This window comes from Panthera onca, chromosome F1 (genome assembly GCF_046562875.1).
Source record: "Panthera onca isolate mPanOnc1 chromosome F1, mPanOnc1 haplotype 2, whole genome shotgun sequence".
NCBI classification, from domain to species: Eukaryota; Metazoa; Chordata; class Mammalia; order Carnivora; family Felidae; genus Panthera; species Panthera onca.
In genome coordinates this window covers 25,269,465-25,295,797 of record NC_138355.1, presented here as the reverse complement: position 1 = coordinate 25,295,797, position 26,333 = coordinate 25,269,465, and the positions used below count along the sequence as shown (strand labels likewise).

Below are 26,333 nucleotides of genomic sequence, written 5' to 3'. Positions count from 1 at the left end.
TCATGAACAAGGTCCACGTGGCACTGGGCCAGATGTTGACGATTTGCATGTTTGTTTTTTTCAGAAGCCCCGAAGTTGATCGTAGTTCAGAGCGAGCTCTTGGTTGCTCTTGGGGATACAACAGTTATGGAATGTAAAACTTCTGGTATTCCTCCACCTCGAGTTAAGTGGTTCAAAGGTACATTTCTTAAATATGTTCATGTCTGGTTCACTTGGTTTTGTTTTCTCTTTTAAAAAAATGATTTGTTAAAATTTTGTTTTGGTGTGTGACTTAGCAGCCCCATAAAATGTGTTTATGATCTCACTAGAGACAATAGTTCAAAATTCTGAACTCTAAATTTCAAGATTTGACATCTGGTGTGGATTATAGGACCGTGAAAATCAAAGCAGGAAAAGTTCGCCTTTGCTAATCCAGCTGAACATTCTCTTTGTTAGTTTAGGATTGTTTCCTGTAGAAAATTGTCCAAGAATACTCTGTTAACGTTTAAAATGGCTTTCCTGATTTCAATTCACTTAGAGATAATAGCTGTCACTATTAGAAAGTTTTCTAGATTCCCAAGGACACTTTCTATAAAGTGCTCAAAAAAAGACATAACATTAAAGCTTACAGGTAGTTGAAAGACAGTGTGATGGGCATCATCATGCATAGTAGATGCTTATATCAAGCATGGAAATTATCTCCCTACATTCGTAACATAAAGATTACACCTTTGTGATTCTATAATAAAATAACAGTAATGTGTTGTTTGTCTTAGTAAGAATACTCTCGGGTCCTGGTCCAGGCTCAGATGCTGACAGTAGATATCTGTGTAAAATGTCCTGCTTCTGTTTCTGTCTCAGTTCTTCCAATATATGAGAAAGAAAAATTCCCGCGAACACTCTAACAGGGAGGTTGCTAGGATTATTGAGATGCTGTTTGCAAAATACTTTTTAATCTTCAGATGAAAAATGCTAAACAGTACAAAGAACTATTGTTGTGATTCTGTTTGTTAAATCACAGACATTCCCATAGCAACGGGTTGATGTCATAATCACAAAATTATGAATTCACCTCGGGTTCAAACTCTTGGGGAACATGAGGTGAAAAAGAAAGGCTTTATGTAGAAAACAAACACATTTAAATAATACAAATCAAAAACAGAAAAACTAGGAGGTAATGCTATTTTCATGGTTTTCTATGTTAAATGATTTTTTGTCTTCATGTTTTCTCTGATAAGAAAGTGTTTCTGGATTTGCTTCTTAATTAGGTTTATTTCAGTTACCATAAGCTGTAATTTTAGTTATTTAAAAATCTTAAGTCTTTGAATTACAGATAAAATAGATAATCAGTGTCAAAGTCACATCATAATTAAATAAATCCAGAAAAAAATGTGTTATAGAAGCAGTAGTTCTCTTTTTTAAAAGTCAATGTGACCTGCTGACTTCTCTGCCTGTAGATAGCAGAGTCACACAGAAAGTCTTTTATTTTCCCAAATTGAGGCTACTTTTCTGAGTAAACTTAGTCTTCATGTTAACCTGGGTCCTATAAATGGCTTGGAAGGTAAGGAGGAGTTAGGGAGCCATGCAGTGACCACATGGAAGATTCTAGAATTGATTGCCTTTTAACTTTCTAAATCAAAGATGTTGGAGTTCAATGGGCCCAGTTAAATCTATTCCATTTCTCTCAGTTATGAAACAACAGAGATACAATGTGGACATTAAACACTGACAGACCAAATTAGAAGACATCCTCCAGTGTTCATCAACAGTATGCACAGTAGGCATAAACCCCAGAAATAGGCCAACCTACTGTCCTATCTGTACCAGGCAAGCATTTATTGCATATGCAGAGTCTGGATCACCAAGAACAAAATTAGAGGATAAACTCTGATGCAGACTGGTTCCAGAAAGAAAGGGGGAAGAGGCAGCTGGGCTCTCCTTTTCCACCTCTGCTAGGGATGAGACAATGGGAGGTTAGGGAAATCCTACCTTATGGAAACCAAGGGGTGAAGAAGAGTCCTTACCTTAACCAGAAGAATAACTTTTTCTTCATACCCCTTTTTCTAGCAATTCTGATTGAATATAGGTAGTGATTAATTGATTGTAAGAACACATGGAATCTGTCCTCTTAACAAATTTTGAACTGTGCGATACAGCATGGTTAACTATGGGCACTTTGTTGCACAGTAGATCTCTAGAACTTACTCCTCTTGGATAATTGAAACTTCATACCTGTTGAAGAATATCTCATTTCCTTTGTCCCCAAACCCCTGGCACCTACCATTCATTAATAAATTAATAAATTAATAAATCATATTCTATTCAGGCCATCAGAGAAAAGGAATTGCATAAGTACAAATACCCATAAAAATTTTGGATTTTTCATTTTAGAAATAAGCAACATATAGTGGGTTCAAAAAAGAATAGAGACACTATTAAAATGTTTTATAGAGGATATTTCTGGTGAAACATTAAAGAAAGTAGGTTTTTCAATTTAGATTGGTGGTTCTTAAGAGTAGTTGGGGGTTCCCCGTCATTTTTTCAGAGAATCTCTGAGACTAAAATTACTTTCCTAATTATACTAACATATTATTTTTCTTTTTCATACTCATTGTCTCACAAGTGTATAGTGGAGTTTTTGGAGGGTACATGAAGTGTGATATCCAACAGAATGAATGCAGAAGCAAGTATGAGCACTCAGCTGTCTTCTATTAAGCTAGACATTCTAGAAATTTGCAAAATGTGAAACACCACTCTTCTCACTAAATTTATCTTATTTTTGGAAAAATAATTAATTTCTCATAAAATATGTTCATTATGTTAAAATGTCATGAGTTTATTATAGAATAAATACATACATTTAAATTTTTTCAATTTCTAAAGTACTAAATACAAATAAATATAATCTATACAAAAAAAACCTCATTAAAGTCCCCAATAATTTATAAGAGTGTAAAAGGGGTTTGAAGGAAACATTTTTGAGAACCACTAATTCCCATCAACTATTCGAAAGGATCTTATGCCAGGGATAATGATTTCTCTGTTGTTAGCCTTTACATCCATAGAAACCAGAATTGAATTTAAATTACAGCATAAAGAGAACCCTCTGCAGTGGTAATGATTGTTAAATCCTAGCATGGGTTGTCAGGAAAGTTTGTATATTTCACTCTGTAAAAATTCTAATCTTACCTAATATTAAAACTAAATAATCCCTATTCCATTACCATCTCAAAGTTCCATATTTCTCAATGGCTTCCCAATAATTTGATGACTAATTTAGTAGATGACTTGACTAAACTGGTGTTTCCCAATTTACATTTTCATTATTGCTATTCTTTTAGCTTTTTTTTTGAAAAAAAAACCTACTAGCTAAACGTCTTGATTTTATCCTTCGACATAAACAAAAGAAATAAGGGAGAAGTAAATTCCAAAATTCTAAATGCATTTTAGTCCAAACATTCTAATACTTGATGAACAGCTAGGTCATATTGCATTCTCCCTTAGTGGGAGGAAAGTTTATGTCAACATCATCTGCTTTTATTTATGAAAATTTCCCAGAGGCACATAGACACAGCTTTGGTTGCTTCTCTTATTCTCGTGTGGTATGTAGTAGCAAGCTTAAAAGGATGATTTGGGTTTTAAATATTGGAATGCTGAAAAATACTTTATTTTTGGCACTGATGGTCGCTATTGCAATTTTTTTGTTTTCAAATTTATGGCTCCTTTGACCCCTTCTGTTCTCAAAATTATAAAAACAAAAACAAAGATAATTGTCTGCTTGTTGCCCTGAGTCTGTTGATTGGTGATTTTTATAGTATTCTAGAGGATTACTTGTTCTGGGTTTCTCTCTCTCTCTCTCTCTTTTTTTTTTTTTTTTTTTTTTTTTTTGTTAGAAGCTAAGTGAGATACTATGGTGGTCTTCAAAGCACATAGCTAGGGTAGTACATGACCTTTTGGAGAGCAGTTTTTTAGACTTGACATCTGGGCATGCTGTGCACCCCTAAGAGCAATGGCCTTCCAACCTCCAGGAAGATTTTAGGATCCCCACAGGAAGTTTGATATTACTCTTTACAAAAAGGATGTGGACACTAAGATAGTATTAAAGATCCAGTAGTAGGTATTTTTTTTTTATGAAACTGGCCATCCAGGTAATTACATTCTTGGGAGAGGAGTCACCCTGAAGGAGGAGATACATAAGGAGAGACTAACCTAACTTACAGATTAGTTAAGGCATTGTTTTCCTTCATAGAGAAATGGTTCTCAGGGGATTGGAGGGGCTGAAGGGACACATAACATCAGAGACACACAGATAACTCAGACATAACTAATTTTTCTGCTGTCATTCTAGCCTCACACTGAGGTCAAACTCAATGCATGTGTTTCATTTTCCACACATTTATTCCCTACCTGCCTCTTCGAGAAACCTGTAACTCCAACTTCAAGAACTTGATGAAAAATACAGATTTAGTAGCGGTATTATGGGAGATTTCTATAAAACACTTCTCTCTGGCCATTGTTAGAAATTTCTCATCCAGGGGTGCCTGGGTGGCTCTGTCAGTTAAGCGGCCAACTCTTGGTTTCGGCTCAGGTCATGACCTCACGGTTTCGTGAGTTTGAGCCCCTCCTTGGGCTCTGCACTTACAGTGTGGAGGCTGCTTGGGATTCTTTCTCTCCCCCTCTCTTTCTTCGCCCCCCCCCCCCCACTCGTGCTCTCTCTCAAAAAAAAATTATCATCCCGTTTTTCCTCTTCTACCAACAAGCTCTTCCCTATGATCTCCAGATAGCTGTGGTCCCTTCTTCTCCAGAAATCCTCAGAATGCTCTCAGGCAGCCTATACCTCTCACAAGACACTAACTGTGACAGCATTCAGCAAACCAAAAACCCGGTCCATTGACCAAACAAAGAACACCTGTAGTCTCCTAAGCACTTTCTTTTCTTTTTTTTTTTAACTAACAACAAAAAAAAAAGATTTATTTGGACCTGACAATATGTATACCAAAGAAATAATTATAATCAAAATGCATTAAACATTCCTATTTTATTTTATTTTTATTTTTTAATATGAAATTTATTGTCAAATTGGTTTCCATACAACACCCAGTGCTCATCCCAACAGGTGCCCTCCTCAATACCCATCACCCACCGTCCCCACCCCCCCATCAACCCTCGGTTTGTTCTCAGTTTTTAAGACCTAAATAAGAACGAACTCTTCAAAGCTGTACTGGGGAGGACGAGGTTGGGGAGTGGGGTGTGGGAAAGGATGGCAGCTGTCACTGTGGCTGTGTTGGGTAAGAAGGGAATGGGAAGATGAAGGTTGAAAAAAGGTTTCTACCAGCTTTGTGGCAGGATGAATTTCAGTTATTTAGAAAGTGCTTAGGGGATCCTAAGCTGGTCCACAAAGCTGGTAGAAACCTTTTTTCAACCTTCATCTTCCCATTCCCTTCTTACCCAACACAGCCACAGTGACAGCTGCCGTCCTTTCCCACACCCCACTCCCCAACCTCGTCCTCCCCAGTACAGCTTTGAAGAGTTCTTTCTTATTTAGGTACATTCACAGTAGGAAATATCTGGAGCCAGATTTTTGGCTCTTGGTTAGCACACAGAATCATACAGACTAATAAATCAGCTTAGTGCCAACAAACCCTTTGTCCTTTCTTTGCGTAAACATTGTTTAAGTGTCTGTGTTGTGCCAGACAACGGTATTGTAAAAACTTGACAGTTGATTTTCTTCAGCAGTCTTGAAATCAACCCAAGAGCAGAGTAAACTATGTAAATACTTTAGGGTTTAATGTTCTCTCTTTGTTTTAACCTAGGGGATCTTGAGCTGAGGCCCTCAACATTCCTCATTATTGACCCTCTTTTGGGACTTTTGAAGATTCAAGAAACTCAAGACCTGGATGCTGGTGATTATATGTGTGTAGCTGTCAATGATGCTGGAAGAGCAGCTGGCAAGATAACTCTGGATGTTGGCTGTAAGCATCCAGCTCTGATAGACACATTTGGTTTTTTTCCATGCTAATAACTCTGAAACATTTGGGTGGAAATGTTTGTCAGAAAGGACAAATGAGAGTTAACGTCTCAGATTATTAATATAATCATGGTGGTAAACATTTACCAAGTGCTTTCTATATACCATGCATTGTGCTAAGAACTTTTATATGCATTAGCTCATTTAACTCTCATAGCAATCCTAAGACGAAGATACTATAAATATCTCCATTATATAGATAAGAAAAAGGAGTCGTAACAAAGCTAAGGAACTTGACCAGTATCACAGAACTATGGAGGGGCAGAGTCTGGATATTTGAACCCAGGTAATCTGACATCAGAGACTATAAGCTTCACTGGAATATCATGTATTGCCAGACATTTTCATAATAGGAGTCATCCGTTCCGACACAAAATTGCTAAGTATTAACATCTGGAGGCCAGAAATTAGACTTTGGCTCTAGACCATAATTTGGAGATGTTGATGATAGCAAAGGTAGCACATTGTGCTTTTATTTAAAAAATTTTTTTTACTAGCAATTACTCCTCAAGTACTAACAACAAATAAATGTCAGTCACAATGTGAAGGATACAGCATGTGTATGACCACTGTCATCAGATTACTCAAGAAGTTTAGTTCTTTCTCCTTCTTTGTCTCTCTATGTCATGTTTCTTAAAAAATAATTGATACACAGTGTAGGAACACATGAAATAAAACAGAGCTTGCTTTGTATGAAAAGGAACCTGGCAGCTTAATTCTAACAAATAATTCAAACATTGACATTAAACTTATAAAATATGACATTTTCTTAAATTGTATTTTCATTTATGTATGATGATTTTCATGCCTCAACTGTTTTTTTTTTTTAAACAAAAGTTGGGAACTATAAAGAAAATGCAGATTTTTTTTTTTTAGGATAAAGTAATACAAACCATTCCAGTTCTATCTTAATTCTCTAAATGAATATCCTGGCCCTCCAAGCTTAATATGTTGTTTCATATAAACTAATTTCTTTCCTCCTGGGATCTTTTATGATCCCCTTGCCCCTGGGCTGTCTGGTGAACACTCTGTACTCTTGGTGATTATGCTCTTGGGGTAGAATCAACAGAGCTGGAAATGGCCATAAAGACCACTGTAGAATCTAAGGCACAGCAAAATGTGTTTGACTGTGACTAAAAGCTGAGGTTATTGAGAGAAGTGCCTTGGAAATAAGAGCTGGAAATGGCCATAAAGACCACTGTAGAATCTAAGGCACAGCAAAATGTGTTTGACTGTGACTAAAAGCTGAGGTTATTGAGAGAAGTGCCTTGGAAATAAGATTGGAATCTCCGGGTGGAGGATATCTGAAGTTAAAGCACAAGGAATGCTTTTAGAAATGTGAGGCCCAAATGAAGAGGGTCACTTGGTGCAGAATTCTTGTTTCTAAGAAATATATAAAGTATCGTGTTTCAAATTCCCAACATTTTCTAGTTCTGCCTCTTCCTCTTTCCTGCTCAGGTATTTTATATTGACCCAACATCCTTCTAGAGTTGTCTGGCTTTAAGGAAGAATGAATTAGCCTGAGTAATTGTTCCCAGCAAAAGGGGAATGACACTCTCACCCCTCTCCAAGATTATGGAAAATATAAACAACATACACATTTCCTTGCTTACTTACTGCCTTCTTGATGATATTTTTAGTTTCTGAAGTTTCCAGGTTCTCGCTGTTGACTAGTGAAAATCCATGTAGCCTTAGGGCTATCTGTGCTGGAGTGATTTGCATTGGATTAGGAAACATCCTAACCAATATTTTGTATTTATCCTCATTCCTTGAACTGAATTTTGTTTTATCTTCACTCATATTCAAGATCTTCACTCTCTATGACCTTTTCTTTTTTTTTTTTTTTTTTAATTTTTCTTAACATTTATTTATTTTTGAGACAGAGACAGAGCATGAACGGGGGAGGGTCGGAGAGAGAGGGAGACACAGAATCTGAAACAGGCTCCATGCTCTGAGCAGTCAGCACAGAGCCCGATGCGGGGCTTGAACTCACGGACCGCGAGATCATGACCTGAGCCAAAGTTGGACGCTTAACTGAGCCACCCAGGCGCCCCACTATGACCTTTTCTAAAACAATGGCTTCTCAACTTTTATTCCAGTAATTGTTCTGTTGGAGCTATTAACATGAACTAAATTGTGTCCTTACTGTAACCATGATCATTAACAGTTGCCAGATAACTTCATTCTAACACCATCGCCATACATGCATCCATTATGCCTTAATAACTATCTCCTTACCCACCATTAGAATTCTGATCACTGTGGCTCACAAAGTTTGGTTAGACCTTTTCTGTCCACATAAAACTATGGTCCCATATCCTAGCAGACACAGGGTGTAACTGCTAAGGCCTGTGCAAATCACAGTTGCAGTGATGGTTGTGGTTATCACTGTTAGGTTTAGAAGCAAACAAACAAAAAACCAAACTTTTCCTCAGAATTTATATAGTGGCTAAGAGAATGGGCTTTGGAGAGAGGCTGGGTTTTCTGCCTGACTTTTAAGAGTACCTACCTGATACGTTGGTTATAAATTTGAAATGTAGCATCATCACCCATGTGCATTCAGCATGTCCATTGGTTACTGCTGTTCATCTAAAGCTGCTTAATGGCACATGTATCAAAAAAATGAACTCCACAAATTGAATTACCATTCTGATTCTCTGCGTCTTAAAAAGTAATATAGCAATGCATATATAATAGTGGCATAGTATTTAAGATTAAGCATTGGGCTTTTAATATGAAAGTCACTGTTTCCAACTGATTTTCTTTAAAGGCTTGAGACAATTCAAGCCTTTACTACTACTATTAGTAGTAGTGCATAAAATTCATTTGAGTTCCAAAACTATCGGGCATAAATTTAAGTAGCTTATGACCTAAAAAGAAAAACATACCTTTATCCCTATCATGTAGCTGTTGGACTTTCAGATTGTTTTTGTGGGCCTATTACTTTGCATCAATAGTAGATCAAAAAACCAATAGTAATAAAGCTGTTCAATATTATTGTTGAGTTATAGCTTCTTGTAGTGAGTCTCCTTTTTCCTGCTTCTCATTACCAGGGCTCTGAGTTATGGACATTTCAGGTCAAGAGGGAAAGTTACCAGTGCTTTCCATCCTTTTTTTAAAAAGAGGTAGTGAATTGTGAAGTCATTTGGAAGAGAAGAAGATTGGCTACATCAAACAAAATGTTGGCCTGGCAGCGATTTTATTTGCAACATTCCACACCACTCAGGGTTTGAGTCCTAGACTGTGGTTTTGTGTTTTGTGGTTTGCTAGAACCAAAACAGTGTGTTCAGCCATTTTAGGAAAGAAAATCTTTGACTAGTGCAATGCTAGAGTTGCCCAAGTGGGTATACATTTAATTATCACCAAAGGAACCAGAATAATTTTATGCAATAGATTTTAGAGCAACATGGTCAATCTGTTTGTGACTTTCTATTTTCAAAATGATGTATGTACACAGCCATATCTATCAGTGAGCGACAACAAAGCTGTACCATGCATTAATTTTACAGTTCTCAAGGGGTTTGCATGTAAATACTTAAGGGATCACAGTGATCAAGCATAATCCTGACAGGCTGTATGCAGAAGCTGATATTGAAATTAATAATAGTTTTATTAAGTTCTGGAGCTAATATTTAAAAAAAATTTTTTTTAATGTTTATTTATTTCTGAGACAGAGACAGAGCATGAGTGGGGGAGGGGCAGAGAGAGAGGGAGACACAGAATCCCAAGCAGGCTCCAGGCTCTGAGCTGTCAGCCCAGAGCCTGACGCGGGGCTTGAACTCAAAAACTGTGAGATCATGACCTGAGCTGAAGTCAGTGGCTCAACCGACTGAGCCACCCAGGCGCCCCTGGAGCTAAGATTTAATGCATGAATTCAACACTGTTTATAACTAGTGATAGTTAATATTTGGGTGATTACTACATGCTAAATGATTAATAAAGACCAGGTCTTTTAACAACATGAGATAGGAAACGTTATTATCTCCTATTGTTCATAGATTTAGACTGAGGGAAGTAAAAGAATTTTCCAATTTTGCAGACTAAGAAATAATGGAGCTGCCATTTAAAACCACCTAACGGACTGTAACATCTCTACGCAACACAGCCTCCTCTGAACAAACCCGTGTTTTGTACTACAGTCACCACTGCCCCTTCCGTAGCCCTGTTAATCTGTTTACCATCCACCCAATATAACTCACTTGGAGTTCGAATTGGCCACAATCAAGAGTAGGAAGTATTTAGAAGGCTTCTTGGCTTGAGTTAGGAGTTGCTTCATTTTTGAGGTTTCCTTGTCACTGATGCTCTCTTGGCTCCTTACCTAGTGCCTGGTACTCTCATTTGCCTTGTTTTCTGGTACCAGGATGTATATTCCCTAACCTTTTGCTTGTCTTGTACCTGACACTGTTCCCAAAGCTTCTTCACCACAGATGACTTCTCCTGTCTTAACCGAGTTTTATGGGCACAACTTGAGCTCTGCTTATCCTTTTCTAGTCCAGTTCGTTCTTGGCTTTTTTACTTCTGAAAATTCTGATTTGTTTCCATTTTGACTGATGGCTATGTTCTGCTGTGTCAGTAAGCTTGGTTTCCTCTCAAATGTCTGGTCAACCCCAGGCTTCTGCATATCTTTTTGTTCTTCTGAAATTGATTTTCTGCCCCATTTCCACATCTACCTGCCCATACTCTGCATCTAAAACATCCTGAGACTTTTATAACCTCTATTTCTCCAAAAAGCAACTGGCTCTGGGATAAATGACTACTGTCAATGCAGAGAAAAGTAACTAGTCCTTTACACCTAGGATAGAAAAACAATGAGCTACTTTATGAATTGTTTTTAAAATGTTTATTTTGCCTATGAATTTTATATGTCAGTTTCCCACATAGGTGGAATAAGAGAAATCTAAACACAGCTACTCTCCTTCTTGTTAAAAACATATTACATTGTGGATTTAATTTAACTTTATTTTATTTAGGCTCAATAAACCAACAGTAGGCTTCTGAAATTGCCATGTTTTTTTCAAAAGATCAAGGTTGTTAACACCACATACACTTACATATATATACAAATGCACATACTACATTATTATTGAAGCATTTTAATATTGATTCACTCATTCACAGATATTGAGCAACCATGTATAATGCACAAAGTACTAGGTTAGCTGCTATAAAAGATAAAATATGGTTGCAAACATAAACTCTCTAGGGAAAATCAAACACACAGTCTAATTAAAGGCTGGATAAGGCCATTACCATGGAAGTGGTACAGAGTGAGTTTTGTACCTCACAGAGGGAGGAAGTCATGTCCATCTGGGAGGATGAGAGATGGCCTCAAAGAGGGACCTTTTGAACTGGACTAAAGAATTGTCAATATTTCAATAGCCAGAGATCAGTTACCAACATTGCATTTGAGAGGGATGACTGTAACACAGGTACTGGTATGAAAATGGTTAATCCTTATTTAGAGAAGAGTAAAGAGTTCTGATGGTCCCTTGAATAAGATTTCTGTAGGTGAATAATGGGAGATGAGGCTGCAAAGTTAGAGGATATCCTTTAGCCTAGGTTAATAAAGCATTAATGCTGCTCAGGAGACAACTGTGCGTCCGAGTCTCAAAATTCCCAATGAGAAAGAAAGAAGTGATCTCCGCACCCATTTTTATTAGCTTGCTAAACACCTTGACTTTGAGCAGTTGTAGGAACTCATAGAAAAGGGGAGGCTGATAAAATGACAAAAAACTGTTACCAGTATCAACCTGGTTTTCAATCCTACCTCCAGTCTTCAATTCCATGTAATACTTAGCAAATCTGTGTGTCAATTTCTTCAACTATAAAATTCGAGTAATAATAATACTTACCCGACAGCGTTATTGTGAAGATCAAATGAGAAAATTAATGGAAAGCACCTATAACAGTCCTTGCTTTGTAAGTGATAGTTGAATTCCTAAGCAATATTTAACCTTGACGTTACCAAGGATCCCTCTCTTGGGCTCCTCCTCTTAGAATCCAACATGAGCAGGTTTCATGAATTACTTCATGAATGCTTTAAAGCATTCTACCTCCTTGTCTGATGCCTCATACATCATTACTTATAAGTTCTGGGGAACTTATTTGGGCTGGCTGATAGCTTTCTCCTGTATTTCCTTCCCATGTTTTTCAAGTTGTGCCAACAACACATTTCTAATTCTTCCTCCTGGCTTCTGTGTTTACCTAAATTATGTGGATAACTGTAGCCTTTTAATCTATAATTTTATAGTTTCTGAATCAGATTTTAACGCTAAGATATTAAGCTCTCATCATTCTCTTTTTATCAAATACTATATTCTGTTGTTATTATTGATTCTCAAACTTAAAATCCTTTAATTAAAAAATGTAAAAAAAAACCAAAAAACAAAAAACAAACCAAAGGTGAAAGATACTGAGAAGTAAGAATGTGATATAGAGCAAAGATTTAATTTAGGATTAAATATTTTAGCTGGAGATACAGTGATCTGTTAAAGAATGTGCTCTAGTATAAATTAAGTTCTTTAAACCAGTAGGAATTAAGTTTTGGAAAGTGTCAAAAATATTTCATTATAAGGCAAATTTATTTATAAGAAAGTTCAAAGATTTGAGCAGTATGACATTAACTAAAATTGAAAAGAAATTTCTAAAATGAAAGGTTCTCTTTATTTAAAGTAGTCTTGATTTAAATTCCCACTCTTGAATTCCACTCTCTTTGTCATTTGTCACTTTAAGGAAGTAGTTGAACTTCTTTGTGCCTCTTTTCATTTATAAAGCAAAAAAGAAATATCTGCTATTTCAATAGCATACAGGAGTAAAGGGTAAATTTATAATATTATGTGAACAATGCCTGATTCAGATTCGATCTGTTGACATTTTAATAATTAAGTTTATATTTAATGTGCCTTTACACTGTCCCAACGACCTTTTTTTGTTTGTTTTAAATATCTTCCAGCACCTCCAGTTTTCATACAAGAACCTGCTGATGTGTCTATGGAAATTGGCTCAAATGTGACACTACCTTGCTATGTCCAGGGTTATCCAGAACCAAAGATTAAATGGCGGAGGTCAGACAACATGCCAATCTTCTCAAGACCCTTTTCAGTGAGTTCCATCAGCCAACTAAGAACAGGAGCTCTCTTTATTTCAAGTAGGTTAAAGGAAATATATTTTGTACAAGTATGCACATTTATTATACATTCATGTTTTATACACAGGGATTACTATGTGTAAAATTGTGAATTAATCGTAACACATTTTGTGTTTGTTGGATTTCACTTTAAAATGGTGTTAAACTCTTATATTTTGGAATTGTCATAAATTATATTTTATTCAAATGTATGTGATATCATAAAGGCTTGTGAAGCAATGTGACTTCTTCATATCTCACTGGTTCTTATTACAAATAGAGTTACCTGGGCCTCTAGGTGAATAAGTGATCACATTTTATTGACTCTTATACCAACTGCTGTATAGAAAGGTAAAATATTAAAATAGTAGTTAGTTAACTTTAATGAATTATTTTTGACCAACAGTATATAACCATAGGGACTCTATACTCTATGGAAGCTCCTTGATTAAAAATTATATCCACCTGGAGTGTAAGATTTTTAAAAAAGTACTCTATCATCCAAGAATTTTGCCTATAAGCTATTAAGCATTCAAATATTTGTAAATACTTTGTACTTTTTCAAATAATATTCAGAATGTTTGAATAGTGGCACTAGAGGAATAAAAACATTTAGTCAAGTAACTGATTTTTAAAGGGTAATTGTATCTTTGGGGTTATTTTGTAGAAAGCCTTCAGTAAGTGATTTCCATGTTTATTAACAATATTAAATGTACATTAGCCACTTAAACTTCCAAATATGAATTAAACTAATTGGAAGTGCTTAAGTAATTAGCTCTGGGCTAGGCTCTGTGGTTAAGACAGAAGTCTTATATGGGGTCCCCCACTTAGGCATTTTACAACCCACCATCTAAGGGGATGGCCACAAAAGTACCTACTGGGTCAGATCATGCAGGACCTGGAATGTGCAGGTGAAGAAATGCTTTTGATGAGGTAGAAAACAGCCCTCCAAGCTTCACTGCAGGACAACCCCTCTGCAGGATAAAAGATATGAAAATGGGGGAGGCTTACAGGGTTATACATGTGGGGTAATAATAGTGATGAGAAAAGCCTGGGTAACAAATTAGACCTGAAACAAATCAGTTAGAGGTGATGTAAAAAAGGAAGAATGAAAGAGGGCAACATATTGACCAGTGGTTGCCTAACTGTCCACCTTAAACTATCTAGAAGGAAAGTAGAGATTAGAAACCATTTTCTGCAGTCTTATGTATTCCTATACAAATTAATCCAAGAGTTGATAATATGAAAAATATCTTGGGTAAAAACAATGTGACTTATTAACCAGATGATTTGGTGAATTTTCCTTTGCAAATGAATGTTTGCTGTTGTTGAGAGTGGATACTGCCTGAACTTACCAGATGTAATTCTGAAGTTATATGCCTATGGTTAATAAAGAAGTAGGAGCTTTGTCACTGCTCTTTATTTGAGATAAATGGAACTGTTCATAATGGAAAGCTACATTTTTCTCTGTCAAATCTTATCAGTAGATTAAACTGTGCTTATTTAGTGAAGATATTTGCAAGGATTATAATCATTTCCCTATTTAAAATCTGTTGACTCCCTTGTTGCTCACAAGACAAACCACACTCTTTACAAGGCACCACACTCTGTCTTTAGCTTGACCCCTGACTATGTCCACACAACCTAGTAGTGTTCATCCTGATCCCTTTAACACCCTCCTTAATTAAAAAATATTTTGTAATATCCTTCTTATTATCCTGAAACAAAGTCTATCTTTTTGACCTATCTACATAATAAAAACTCTTTTAATATCCAAAATGTAGTACAAAGGAAAATAAAGTAATTTTTACTGAAATAATAGACATTTCAATAGATAAATACTCCAGAAATGTCTACACAATATGCATACATGTGTATGTGCATCACCATAAATTTGACAGCTCAAATGTAGACTGATACATGTAATTATTATATAATTATAAACAAAGCCATCAAACCCATGAATTTCCAGTAGGATCTTCAGAAGTCTTGCTGGATTTGGGATAATTGTTCCTTCCATGAATCTGCCCTCTGCATGGCCTACCTACTTCTTGCCCAGTAAATGCCAGTATGCTTCCCCAATCATTGGGCCAACTAAAAAAAAAAAAAAAAAACAAAAAACAAAAAATTCCCTTTCTCCCTTGCAAACCTTCAAAATACCCCCAAGGTGGTGCTGCAGCATCCATTGGTGGTGCAGCTTTACATTATTTGCACAGACCTTGATTTTTCAAGTCATGCTTTTGTCTTTGCAGCCCATTGGGCTTAGACTGCCCTTCCTTCTACCTGCTGTTTACAGTACAGCTTGTATATTACCTACTACGTGCATCCCTCCCTAATTCCTCTGCATGCCATCAGTCTCTCATGTCTCTGTGTCTCTGTGCTCCCATAGCTCATTGTTTGAAACTTGTATATAGCATTTATCACACTGTGGTGTGATTGTTGGTTCTTATGTATGTCTCCTCCTGTAGAATGGGAAGTAACAAAAGGCAGTACACACACATTTTCCACCCACAAATTTGAGCATTGTGTCTGGCATGATTATGCTTCATAGATGGTGTTGAATGAGTAAACGATCTCTCTCTCTCTCTTTTTTTTTTTTTTTTTTTTTTTTTAGATTTATGGGCAAATGATAAAGGAACCTATATTTGTGAGGCAGAAAACCAGTTTGGAAAGATCCAGTCCCAGACAACAGTAACAGTGACAGGACTTGGTAAGATCAATTATGTGCTTAGATATCACGCTCTTCCAAGTCATCAGACTTCTTTTATTACATCATCTCTTGTCTGTGCCACTTTAAACAAAGAAACAACAGGTAAATATTTGATTACTAGATTAGCCTCCTCTCCCACCCTATTTCATATTTCATGGGATGTTAGAACTGGAAGTAACCTTACAGATCATCCTCTCCAAGTTCCTTATCTTTCATTTAAATAAATCAACTTGAATAAATTGATTTAAGCCTAAATACAAATACACACACACACACACACACACACACACACACACGCACACACACACACATGTTAGAGCCATGGCATTCCTTTCTGTTTACCACTGTTTTACACTTTTCATTTTAGTCCACATGAAATTATTTGGGGATATAATATGAAGTAAGAATGCGATATTGTTTAGTGGTAAGACATTTGTTTCATTATCTTTTTTTGTTTACATTTTTTAAATTTATTTTGAGAGCAAGAGAGCACAAAAGCAGGAGAGAGGAGCAGAGGGAGAGAGAGAGAGAGAGAGAGAGAGAGAGAGAGAGAGAAAGAGAATGAGAGAATCTCAAGCAGGGTCTACACTCAGTGCTCAGCAAGGAGCCAGATGCAGGGCTTGATCCTACCATGCTGGGATCATGACCTGAGCCGAAATCAAGAATCAGACCTTAACCGACTGAGCCACCCAGGTGCCCCATTATAGTTTAAAAACTTTTTTTTTCATTTCAGAGTCTTGTATTGAATATTCTCTTTCCACTGATTAAAATACCCATTTGGTTACATGCTAAATTTATATTCCTGTGTCTATTCCTTGGAATTCTATTTATGCACTGGTACTACATTGTCTAAATTATTATAGTATTTAATATGATTTTTAAATCTCTCAGTGCCTGTTTCTCATTAATATGCATTTATAACATTTTCTTTCTAGATCTCCCTTTATTCATCAACATATACTTGAAATTTCCAAATAGAATATCTAGGGATTTTGCTTTGATTTATGTTTAATTTATTAATTAATTTCTACAAAAGAACATCTCTCCATCTAAGAGAGTCCACCTCATTTTATTTGCTTGAGCTGTTATGATAGCCTCCTCATTGATCTTATCCATTCTGATTTTTCCCTTCTCCAATAAGTTAGTCACAGTTTTCAGATTAGTATTTCCTGAGAATGGTTCTGATGATCCCACGTTTTTTAGATGTAAATGATTTCAGTTCCTCTCCATTTGTCCATCAAACAGTGCAAATTTCTTGGCTTGACATTTCTGGCCTTGCATGCCATAGACGAATTCTCTTTTAGTGTCTACTTCTCTATTACTACCTACCCCCTTTGCCATTCCTTCTGCTTTGAAGGGTCTTTTATGTCTCTCTTCCAGTTCAGACCTATTTACATTTAAAAATCTTATTCTTGAAAATTCATTTTTTAAAATAGTGGAATTAGTAGTCATCGGCCTAGAAGAAGATTTGCCTTTCTTTTGGGTGAGATAGAGGTGATAATACCTGTTTCTCTACGACTTAGTTGCTCCACTCATTGGAATCAGCCCTTCGGTGACCAGCGTCATTGAAGGACAGCAGCTTACTTTGCCTTGTGCTCTGTTGGCTGGAAATCCCATTCCAGAACGTCGGTGGATTAAGAATTCAGCCATGGTAAGAACATTCTAAATCCATGCATTCACATTTGTAATTTTCTTGAGTAAGAGGCAATTTATTTCAAACATTGAAATATCAATTTAATAAATATACAAACATATACTTTGTAAATATAACACCAAAACTTTTTTTCCATATTGACATGGTTCAGTTCACATTTTTTGGGATTAATAAAACGGAGAAATAGTCAATGGTGTGATTTCTATTGTTTTGAATTCAATTCAGTGCAACTAATAAACTCTTCAGAGTATGTTAGAACTCGAAATACAAAATTATTTTTATAGTATTTAAATATTTTTATGTTCTTCTTCACAGGATGTAATAAATGTTAACACTCTCATAAAATTTTTCCATTTACTAACCTTTATTATTAACTCCAAATATTATATACTTTATCATGAACTTTTTAAAAATGTGAATCTATTTTGTGTCATTGTCTTTCAGGGTATAACTTTTGATTATGAAAGAATATGAAAATTTTTCACAGTTCTATGGATTTTTTTGTAAATATACTACCTATGATAAATTTTCATCTAGTTCAGAGCATTTTTCCTTCCATTTTCCAGAGTAGTTAAACTCACTTTTTGAAGTACCAATTAGAAGTGAATTGCCCCCATGGAATAAGATGTAAACTTGTTCATCTTTGCTTGAAATCCTGAGAAAAATTAGTATACCTCACTCAACAATTTAATGCCCTTATGGCATAGGATGATACTGCTTGAACACTCAGGTGTCCTGTGATTGAACAGAATGCATATATGGTATAGTTAGCGTGATCATTTTTAATAGAAAATACTGCCAGCCTTCTCTGACACAGTTCCTGTATCATACGTTGCCTCTGATATTTGCGTCTGTCACTGAAAAAGGCAAGTGTTGAGAATAGTCACATTCTCTCAGCTTGAATGAATTCCTATTTGCCAAAATAAAAAATATCAAATAGTTTACAAGTGGTAATAGTCTCCTTGAAAAAGAACAAATTAAGCCAAAAGTAAAAATGACTAGTGAAATTTGGGTCCTGAGTGATAACAAAATTCACAGAAACATGAAATAAGTGATGCTTCTGTTTCTTTCCTTTTTCCATCGTTTGCATAACTCCAACAGATGTTAGGAGGTATACTTTTTGGTGCTACATTAGGTAGACATACAATTGATTCTACATTTGGTAACATGCTCATCATTTTTCACTTAAAGGTGTTAAAATATTTTGTTATAAGATATTTAATAACCCAGTTGGAGAAAAACAAATCTGGTTTTGACTTAGGGAACATTATCTTTTAAATTAAATATGACTTCTTTTTCTTTAAGTTGGTCCAAAATCCTTACATCACTGTACGCAGTGATGGGAGTCTCCACATTGAGAGAGTTCGCCTTCAGGATGGAGGCAGATATACTTGTGTGGCCAGTAATGTTGCTGGAACCATTAATAAAACCACCACCGTGGATGTGCATGGTAAGAGACGCACCCATTGTAATTCTTTCCAAACCGTGTTCAAAGCTAGGTTTGTGTCTTTAAACCAACTAACTCTGTCTTCTGGTTGTGAGAAGCAGATTTTTTTCCTAATTGTTATTTTTAACAAAAAGCCTTATTTCTTGAACACTATGTACATTGTTAAGGGTGTTTCCAGAATTCCTTTTTCTACATACACAACAAGGCTTTATTGGGAGTCACCAGCTGAGTCTGGCCAAGGGCTTTTGTAAGTGATTTCTTAATTGATAAAAGTGAACTCAGTTCTCAAAAAGTTATGTTTAAAAATACATTTTAATTTCAGGCAAGCCGAACTTATTATTCCATCCAAATTGCATTTTCTTTTTGGATTGTGCAATAACCATGTCCTTACTAATGACCCCTTTGTGTGTTAGCTAGAAATGACCTAAACTTTTCTAAAGGCCACCTCATGTGCTCCAAACAATCTTTTTGCGTGTTAGATAACTTAAAAGTTCACAAATAAGAAAATCCAAAAGCCATCTTTTTCCATTCATAACTAACAGTCACGGACTTTTTACATGTCAATAAATAACTGACAACTTCATAGTTTAAGAAATTTTCATAAATTTTTTTGTGTATTGCAACGTTGTTTTTTTAAAGTATGGTATTAAAAAATAGTTCCATATATAGAAATGAAAGTAGCGTAGAACATTTATTTTTAGCAAATTCATCCCTTTATAAGGACATGAGTTGGAGAATCCGGTAATTTCCACATTTTGTTTGGTCTATTGAAATTGTCAGTGGATATAGACCATCTTTTTTTTTTTTTTTTTTTTTTTTTTTAATGTCTGCTTCTCATTGTAAATAGCCTCTTCTGTGGCGCCTGGATGGCTCAGTCAGTAAAGCATGCGACTCTTGGTCTCAGGATTGTGAATTCAAGCCCCATGTTGGGTGTGGAGATTACATAAAAATAAAAAAAATCTTTTAAAAAAATAGCCTCTTCTGCCTCTTATACCAGCCAGTCTTATACCAGCCTCTACCAACATCACATGAGATATTCTTGAAGAAGTATTATTTTAAAGAAATATTAAAGTAACACTAAATTATAGTCTAAAAGAGTAAACACATAATGCCAGATTGAATATATTTTTAGTTGTACTTAACGATTTTTAGAGAAAATCAGCCCACAGATTTCCTGGAGGGTGCTTATGGACTGGTTTGAGAATTTAGTATAGAGATATAATCATGTCACCTCCATTCAATACTGTATTGAGAAGGATTCTGAGGCAAATTTCTACTTGAGTAAAAGAGTAACATGATTAGCTGTGATGTCTGCCAAATCGGAGGAGTGAGGAGATAGACAAACCAATGATGTGGTTTATTGTGATGCAATAAATGTTTGACAATTAAAAGTTAAAAACATCACTTTGCAACATCGTTTCATCTATCTTAGTCCAAAATGAGTAACTGATTTAGTTACTAAGGTTAAAAGGAAAAAACAACCCAGACATCTGACAGGAACCCAGTAACCATTTATCTGACAGATTAGTTTTTGAGTTGGATGTGATGCAATATGCCAGGTTCTCCTTACGTCCGTATTTATTTATGTCCATATTCTTTCATTACTAGACCTCTCCACTTTGAAGAATAGTCGTTAGAAGCTCTCAGTGACCACTTCTTATGAGGATGAATTAATGCATGCAAATATAAATACAAATTAAAATGGCAAGCCATTTAACTGTCATCTTGATTTATATAGGTTGACAATCTGGAAAGAAATAGCTCTTCCATGGTCAAATGTCATCAGATTTGAAAATGCCTAAATTTATCACTTTCCTTTATAGCTGTCCAAGTCAATATGCATGTAAGAAAATGGCTTATTCCATGTTGCCACAAAATTACAGTATAGTTTAGATTTGACTCTTCCATGATGATTCTGGAAATTAAATGTCTTGCTTTAGAGAGTAACCTGACATAGAGAGTATCTGGTAATTTGTTGCCATTTTTTCTTAAGAAGAAATTATTTTAAGAATAAGCCCAGCCTTAGAAAATATGAGTATGTAGCAAAGCTAATCTCAGCCTTTCAGGGAAGTTTTTGTACTGAGGTCTCTGGTATCTCTTGTTCTGTCAAACTCCTCCAGGGTACCTGTGATAATTCTAGAGAAATTTGACTCAAAGGCAAGAGACACGGTGAGTGCTTGAGCTCTAGGGAGCAGTTCCAGTCACATCTTTCCAGGGGAAGGAAAGGAAATGCCTGGTGTATATAGGGAGTTTATTGTGTTCCTTACTCTATGTTAAGAACTTTCATGTGTGGGAGCTTCTTTAATCAAATTCATTATTTTGAGAACATTGAGTATTGGTCTTTTTTCATATGCTAGTTGCTTGTGATTAATTGAGATATACACAGAATGGAATAATTAACAGTCTTCCTTTTCCTTTTGCTTCTGCTCATATAATGTTAATTCTTCAGTTGCTTTCTAAAGTCAAAAGGTATGTTTTTCCTCTTAGTGAAAACTATTGACTTAGAATCCTGTATTTTAGCCTTAAATGTAAACTCCTAAGGCCTTGCAAGTTTTATTGTTGAATTTCTTTTAAGAAAACAAATCCTTTTTTTCTAGGTTAAATTTAGTAGCTCGCTAAGTAGCTCTTGTAAACAGACATTTAATGTATAGTGGCTAAAACAGTCTACTTTTCTGGCAGTGGGCTTAAGTCAGCTCACTGCAGCTTAATGGGTGATGGACAATAATGAAAGGTATGTGTTAAATATGTAAGTCTTAGGATGTAATTCAACCTTGAGTTTCCAGGAAAGCATGGATTTTATTCAGTCTTATTTTTGTTAGGAAAGTCAACTTACTAAGCATAATTTACTACTTGATTTTAAGTTTTCATTAAATTCTTCAGATTATAGCTACTATATTTACTTTATTACACTGCCTTACAAGGTACCCTACATTTCTATCAGAAAATGTTGAGTCTCAGCTAGTTTTTACAAATATGCAGTGTATCCTGAAAATGTACAACTTGAAACAAATGAGGCTACATGGAAAGACAGATGCTCACATTCTAAATATTGCTTCCTTTTTCAGTTCTGCCAACCATTCAGCATGGGCGGCAGGTACTCAGCACAATTGAAGGCATTCCAGTAACTTTGCCGTGCAAAGCAAGTGGAAATCCCAAGCCATCCATCATTTGGTCCAAGGTAAATGGCCCATCTGGTGGTGTTTGCCAATGTCATGGGTTATAACATTATTTGAATATTTTTGGTCATACGTGGGACTTGACTGTACCACAGAACTTTATAAAAAGGAAAACCCATGCACTCCTACCACTTGGAAGGGACCTCAAAATGTCCTTAGTGTAATCACCTACCTGAGGCTTGAGTAACGTTAAGAACACAACGGTGGACTGTAATATAGCACCAGGAGCTTTTCTTAGCACTTTACATGTTGTAGCAGATCCTTTCTTACCCCTTGCCACATCCCTTCAGCTCTTTTGAATTCAGCGCAGCTCTGGTGGACAGCTCCGTGCATTCTGCCAGAGTCCCACTTCATGTGTACCCCTCTCTGGTTTCTGGACTCGGGGCTTTCTCCAAAGCCCCACAAGGCCACTTAGCCTGCTATCAGGTGGCCAGGAAGCATAGGGACATTAACACCTGTGGGGGGCAGGTGTCCTATACGAATGTCCTGCTTCTCATCCATCAGAAGAATACTTCTGGCCTGCTTCTATATAGCTTCTCAGAGGATCCCTGGCACCAGAAGCTTATCAACCTAACCACAGAGGAAACCAGAGCACTGAAACCCTTTTTAGCTTTCCTTCCTTCTATGCCTCACTCTCCCACTCACCTGCTCAAGCATCTGGGGACTACTTTCCAAGTAAACTTCTTGCCCCCATATCTTTGTCTCAGACTCTCTTCTTTTAGGAAGCCAAGATAAGACCTCTACGAAGTCATTTATTCCCCTCTACATCCCTATCATGAAGTTGTCCAGCTTTTACTTGTACTCTTGCAGTGAGGAAAAAACCACTCCCTGAGGAGGTCCTTTTCATCTTTGAACAGTCATGAGGATAGCATATTTCCTGTAAATTAATTTAAATCTGGCAGATATAAGTAGTATAAAATGACTGTATAATAACAAAATGAGACCTTTGTATAATTGTTTGTGCTACAACCAAAGTATTTTACCATACTATCTAACTTTATATATCTAAAAAGCTCTGAAATATAAAGAAGTTGGTGTTGACATCTGTAAATTAATTAAAAAGGTGAAGATTTCTGCTTTCTGGACACAAAAATACAGTGGTGAAGCTTATCCCCAAACTGCACAGTGTCTAGGACTGAGTATGAGTTTAATGCATTTTAGGAAAACATAAGAATGAAACTTTCCAGGGTGGCCTTTGTGTTGTGAGAAAGCACAGAGGTTAAGAGTTGGGCTCCAGATCCTGACTGCTGGAGTTCAAGTCCCAGCTCTACCACTGAGAGACTGTGACATTGGGCAAGTTACTCCACTTCATCCCCAAGCTTTAATACTTTCAGCTGTAAAATGGGACTTGTGGTAGTTCCTACTCATATGACCCTTTTGAGCTTTAAGATAGCTAATTCATTTGAAGTACTCAGAACAGTGTGTGACTTTGCATAAGCACTGCCCCATCCGTTAGTATTACCATTATTCCCTCCAGTTTTAAGAAGCTCTGGAACAAAGGAGACATGGTTCAGTATGAAGAAATATCACCTTTGCTTTATTTGCTTAATTTTTCTTAAAATTACCTTTCTTCAAATTAGCATTTTTTTTTAATCTAGGATTTTCCCCCTTGGAGATTTTTTTCCCCTTCCTCTCTTCCTTTTCCAGACATTAAGTCACTCCTTTATTACCTTAAAGAAAACACTTTGCTCTTTGTTGTGTTTTGCAGAAAGGCGAGTTGATTTCCACCAGCAGCGCTAAGTTTTCCGCAGGGGCTGATGGAAGTTTGTATGTGGTGTCCCCCGGGGGTGAAGAGAGTGGGGAGTATATCTGCACCGCTACCAATGCAGCTGGCTATGCCAAGAGGAAAGTGCAGCTGACCGTCTATGGTGAGAGCCCCTGGGGGAATGTTTTTCTTTGACACTCTCTACCGGTGCCAAAACTCACATTTCTCTCCCAAATCATATTACCGGGGGCTGTACTCCTAAAGTGAACCGCATTGACAAAAACGCATTTTTACTGCCAATGAACATCTTCTCTATTTAGATTCTGATTTAAAGGGAGAGTAATTGTACAGCCATTCGGGATAATGTTATGGTGTTTTCCCAAGGAGTATGCTTATCGTATGTACCCAGTCTGCTTTAGAAACACCAGTTAGTTCCAACTCCTGGCAAAGCCAAACCTCAGCTGTGTCTCAGTTTGCACTTCTGCCTTGAGGGTTTACTTTCATAGATGGCAGACTCTAAAAGGGCATTTCAGCTGACCTCGTCACAATGTTCTGAAAGGAAGGGTGAAGAAGGGAAACTTTCTGGTCCTTTTCCTTTCAGCTCTCACCGTAAATGTGTTGACGGAAAGTTTTAGATAGGTACCAAAGCTTCGGCATAGACAGCATCTTCTTGTAAATTTGTAAAGAGTATTAGTAGTACACATTTGAATGTAAGTGAAATGTTTTCAACGTACTATTTCCCTTCCAAAATGTGCGTTTATTTTAGTAAGGCCCAGAGTGATTGGAGACCAACGAGGACTGTCCCAGGATGAGCCTGCTGAGATTTCCGCCCTTGCAGGAGAAGACGTGACACTTCCATGTGAAGTGAAGAGCTTACCCCCACCCATCATCACCTGGGCCAAAGAGACGCAGCTCATCTCCCCATTCTCTCCAAGGTAGGGGATCTGGGATGAACCAGACACAAGCAAACACAATCTCTTGGGACAGAAGGTTGTGCCTATTCAGGTTTTCAAATGTATCAAGAAATAACATTTAAATTTGAGATAATTTACACATACATCTGAGACTACAGAAAATATTTTTACCTTCTAAGTCTATCCTTCTTCCTTCCTCCCTCCCTCCCTCCCTCCCTCCCTCCCTTCCTTCCTTCCTTTCTCTCTTTCTTTTAATGTTTATTTTATTTTTGAGAGAGATAGAGAGCAAATGGGGGAAGGGCAGAAAGAGAGAGGGGGACAGAGGATCCAAAGCAGGCTCTGTGCTGACAGCAGAGAGCCCAATACGGGGCTTAAACTCACGAACCATGAAATCATGACCTGAGCCGAAGTCAGATGCTTAACCAACAGAGCCACCCAGGTGCCCCTAAATCATTCTTTAATATCAGGAATGCTAACACCCAGCTTTGACATAATTGCCCGTGGCTGCATATACAAGGTAGTTATTAAAACAGAACATATTTGTATATAGACCTGTTAGCACAAGTGCATAGGGCACACAGAATCTCATTAATCCCTTAGGAGCAGTAAAACACAATAAGTACTCTCATGTTTAAAATTTGACTCTCATTAGATGCTTTTGTAAAAATCTTCGTGATTAAAGCCTTGTACATATAAAGGCCTGCTGAGACAATATATCTGATATATTCCATTGACATGGAAAGCAGAATGCCAGAGCCTTTGAGAGTACTACCTTTGTCGCCATGCAGGTATGAGTTTAAATTTGCCTCCACCACTTAAAGCTTGCCTGAAACGTTTGGCGCCTTTCTCAATGGCCCTCTGAACCTTAGATTTCTTATTTATAAAATGGACATAATACTTACCTGAAAGGCATATATAAGATAATGTATATTCCACATCTCCTGTCTCTAGTTCTCAAGGAATAGTAGCAATTACTATTTTAACTCAATGTCATGCCAGAAGTTACTGGTGGAATAAGAATTATAGTTTCCAGCTATGTTGGTTGGACTTACTGGTGTATAGTTATGAAGCTGTAAATGGTGCTCTTGTCATTTCCCTATCCACTGGTGAGGAGATAAAAAATAATTTAAGAACTACTTTACATAATGTTACTATTTTTTTGAAAAATATGTGTTTGGGATATTTTTGAATGAAAGGAATACCATGTTATAGATAAACTTGAAGTTTCATTGTTTTCCTCCCCAGTCGCTTTTCTCCCTCCCCAGGGGGCAAATACTGCACAGATCTCGTGTGCATCCTATGCACCCATTCTTAAACAGTATGGAATCGTGTTTCCTGTAGTTTTCATTTCATTTTATGTGTCTGTTTTTAATTTGCCATGTAACATATTATATATTATTATTCTACTGCTTGCTTTATTAAGTCGATATTTACTCATTTTTATACATAGAGATTTGCTTTATTCATTTTTAAAATTTTCTTCTTAATGTTTATTTTTCAGAGAGAGACAGAGCGCAAGCAGGGGAGGGGCAAAGAGAGAGGGAGACCCAGAATCTGAAGCAGGCTCCAGGCTCTGAGCTGGCAGCACAGAGCC

The 26,333-nt window shown here is 36.6% G+C and overlaps 1 protein-coding gene across 3 annotated transcripts in view; it reads left to right on the top strand.

The window, feature by feature from the left end:
* Positions 1-26,333, top strand: part of HMCN1 (hemicentin 1) — a 470,876-nt gene that overhangs the window by 224,599 nt on the left and 219,944 nt on the right. For all 3 annotated transcript variants that reach the window (XM_060643679.3, XM_060643685.3, XM_060643687.2), the window contains 9 exons: positions 65-178; positions 5,793-5,951; positions 12,960-13,154; positions 15,748-15,843; positions 17,367-17,494; positions 18,803-18,947; positions 22,010-22,122; positions 23,829-23,988; positions 24,592-24,760. In XM_060643679.3, the coding sequence (XP_060499662.1) occupies positions 65-178; positions 5,793-5,951; positions 12,960-13,154; positions 15,748-15,843; positions 17,367-17,494; positions 18,803-18,947; positions 22,010-22,122; positions 23,829-23,988; positions 24,592-24,760 (1,279 nt within the window). The remainder of the gene's footprint in view (positions 1-64; positions 179-5,792; positions 5,952-12,959; positions 13,155-15,747; positions 15,844-17,366; positions 17,495-18,802; positions 18,948-22,009; positions 22,123-23,828; positions 23,989-24,591; positions 24,761-26,333) is intronic.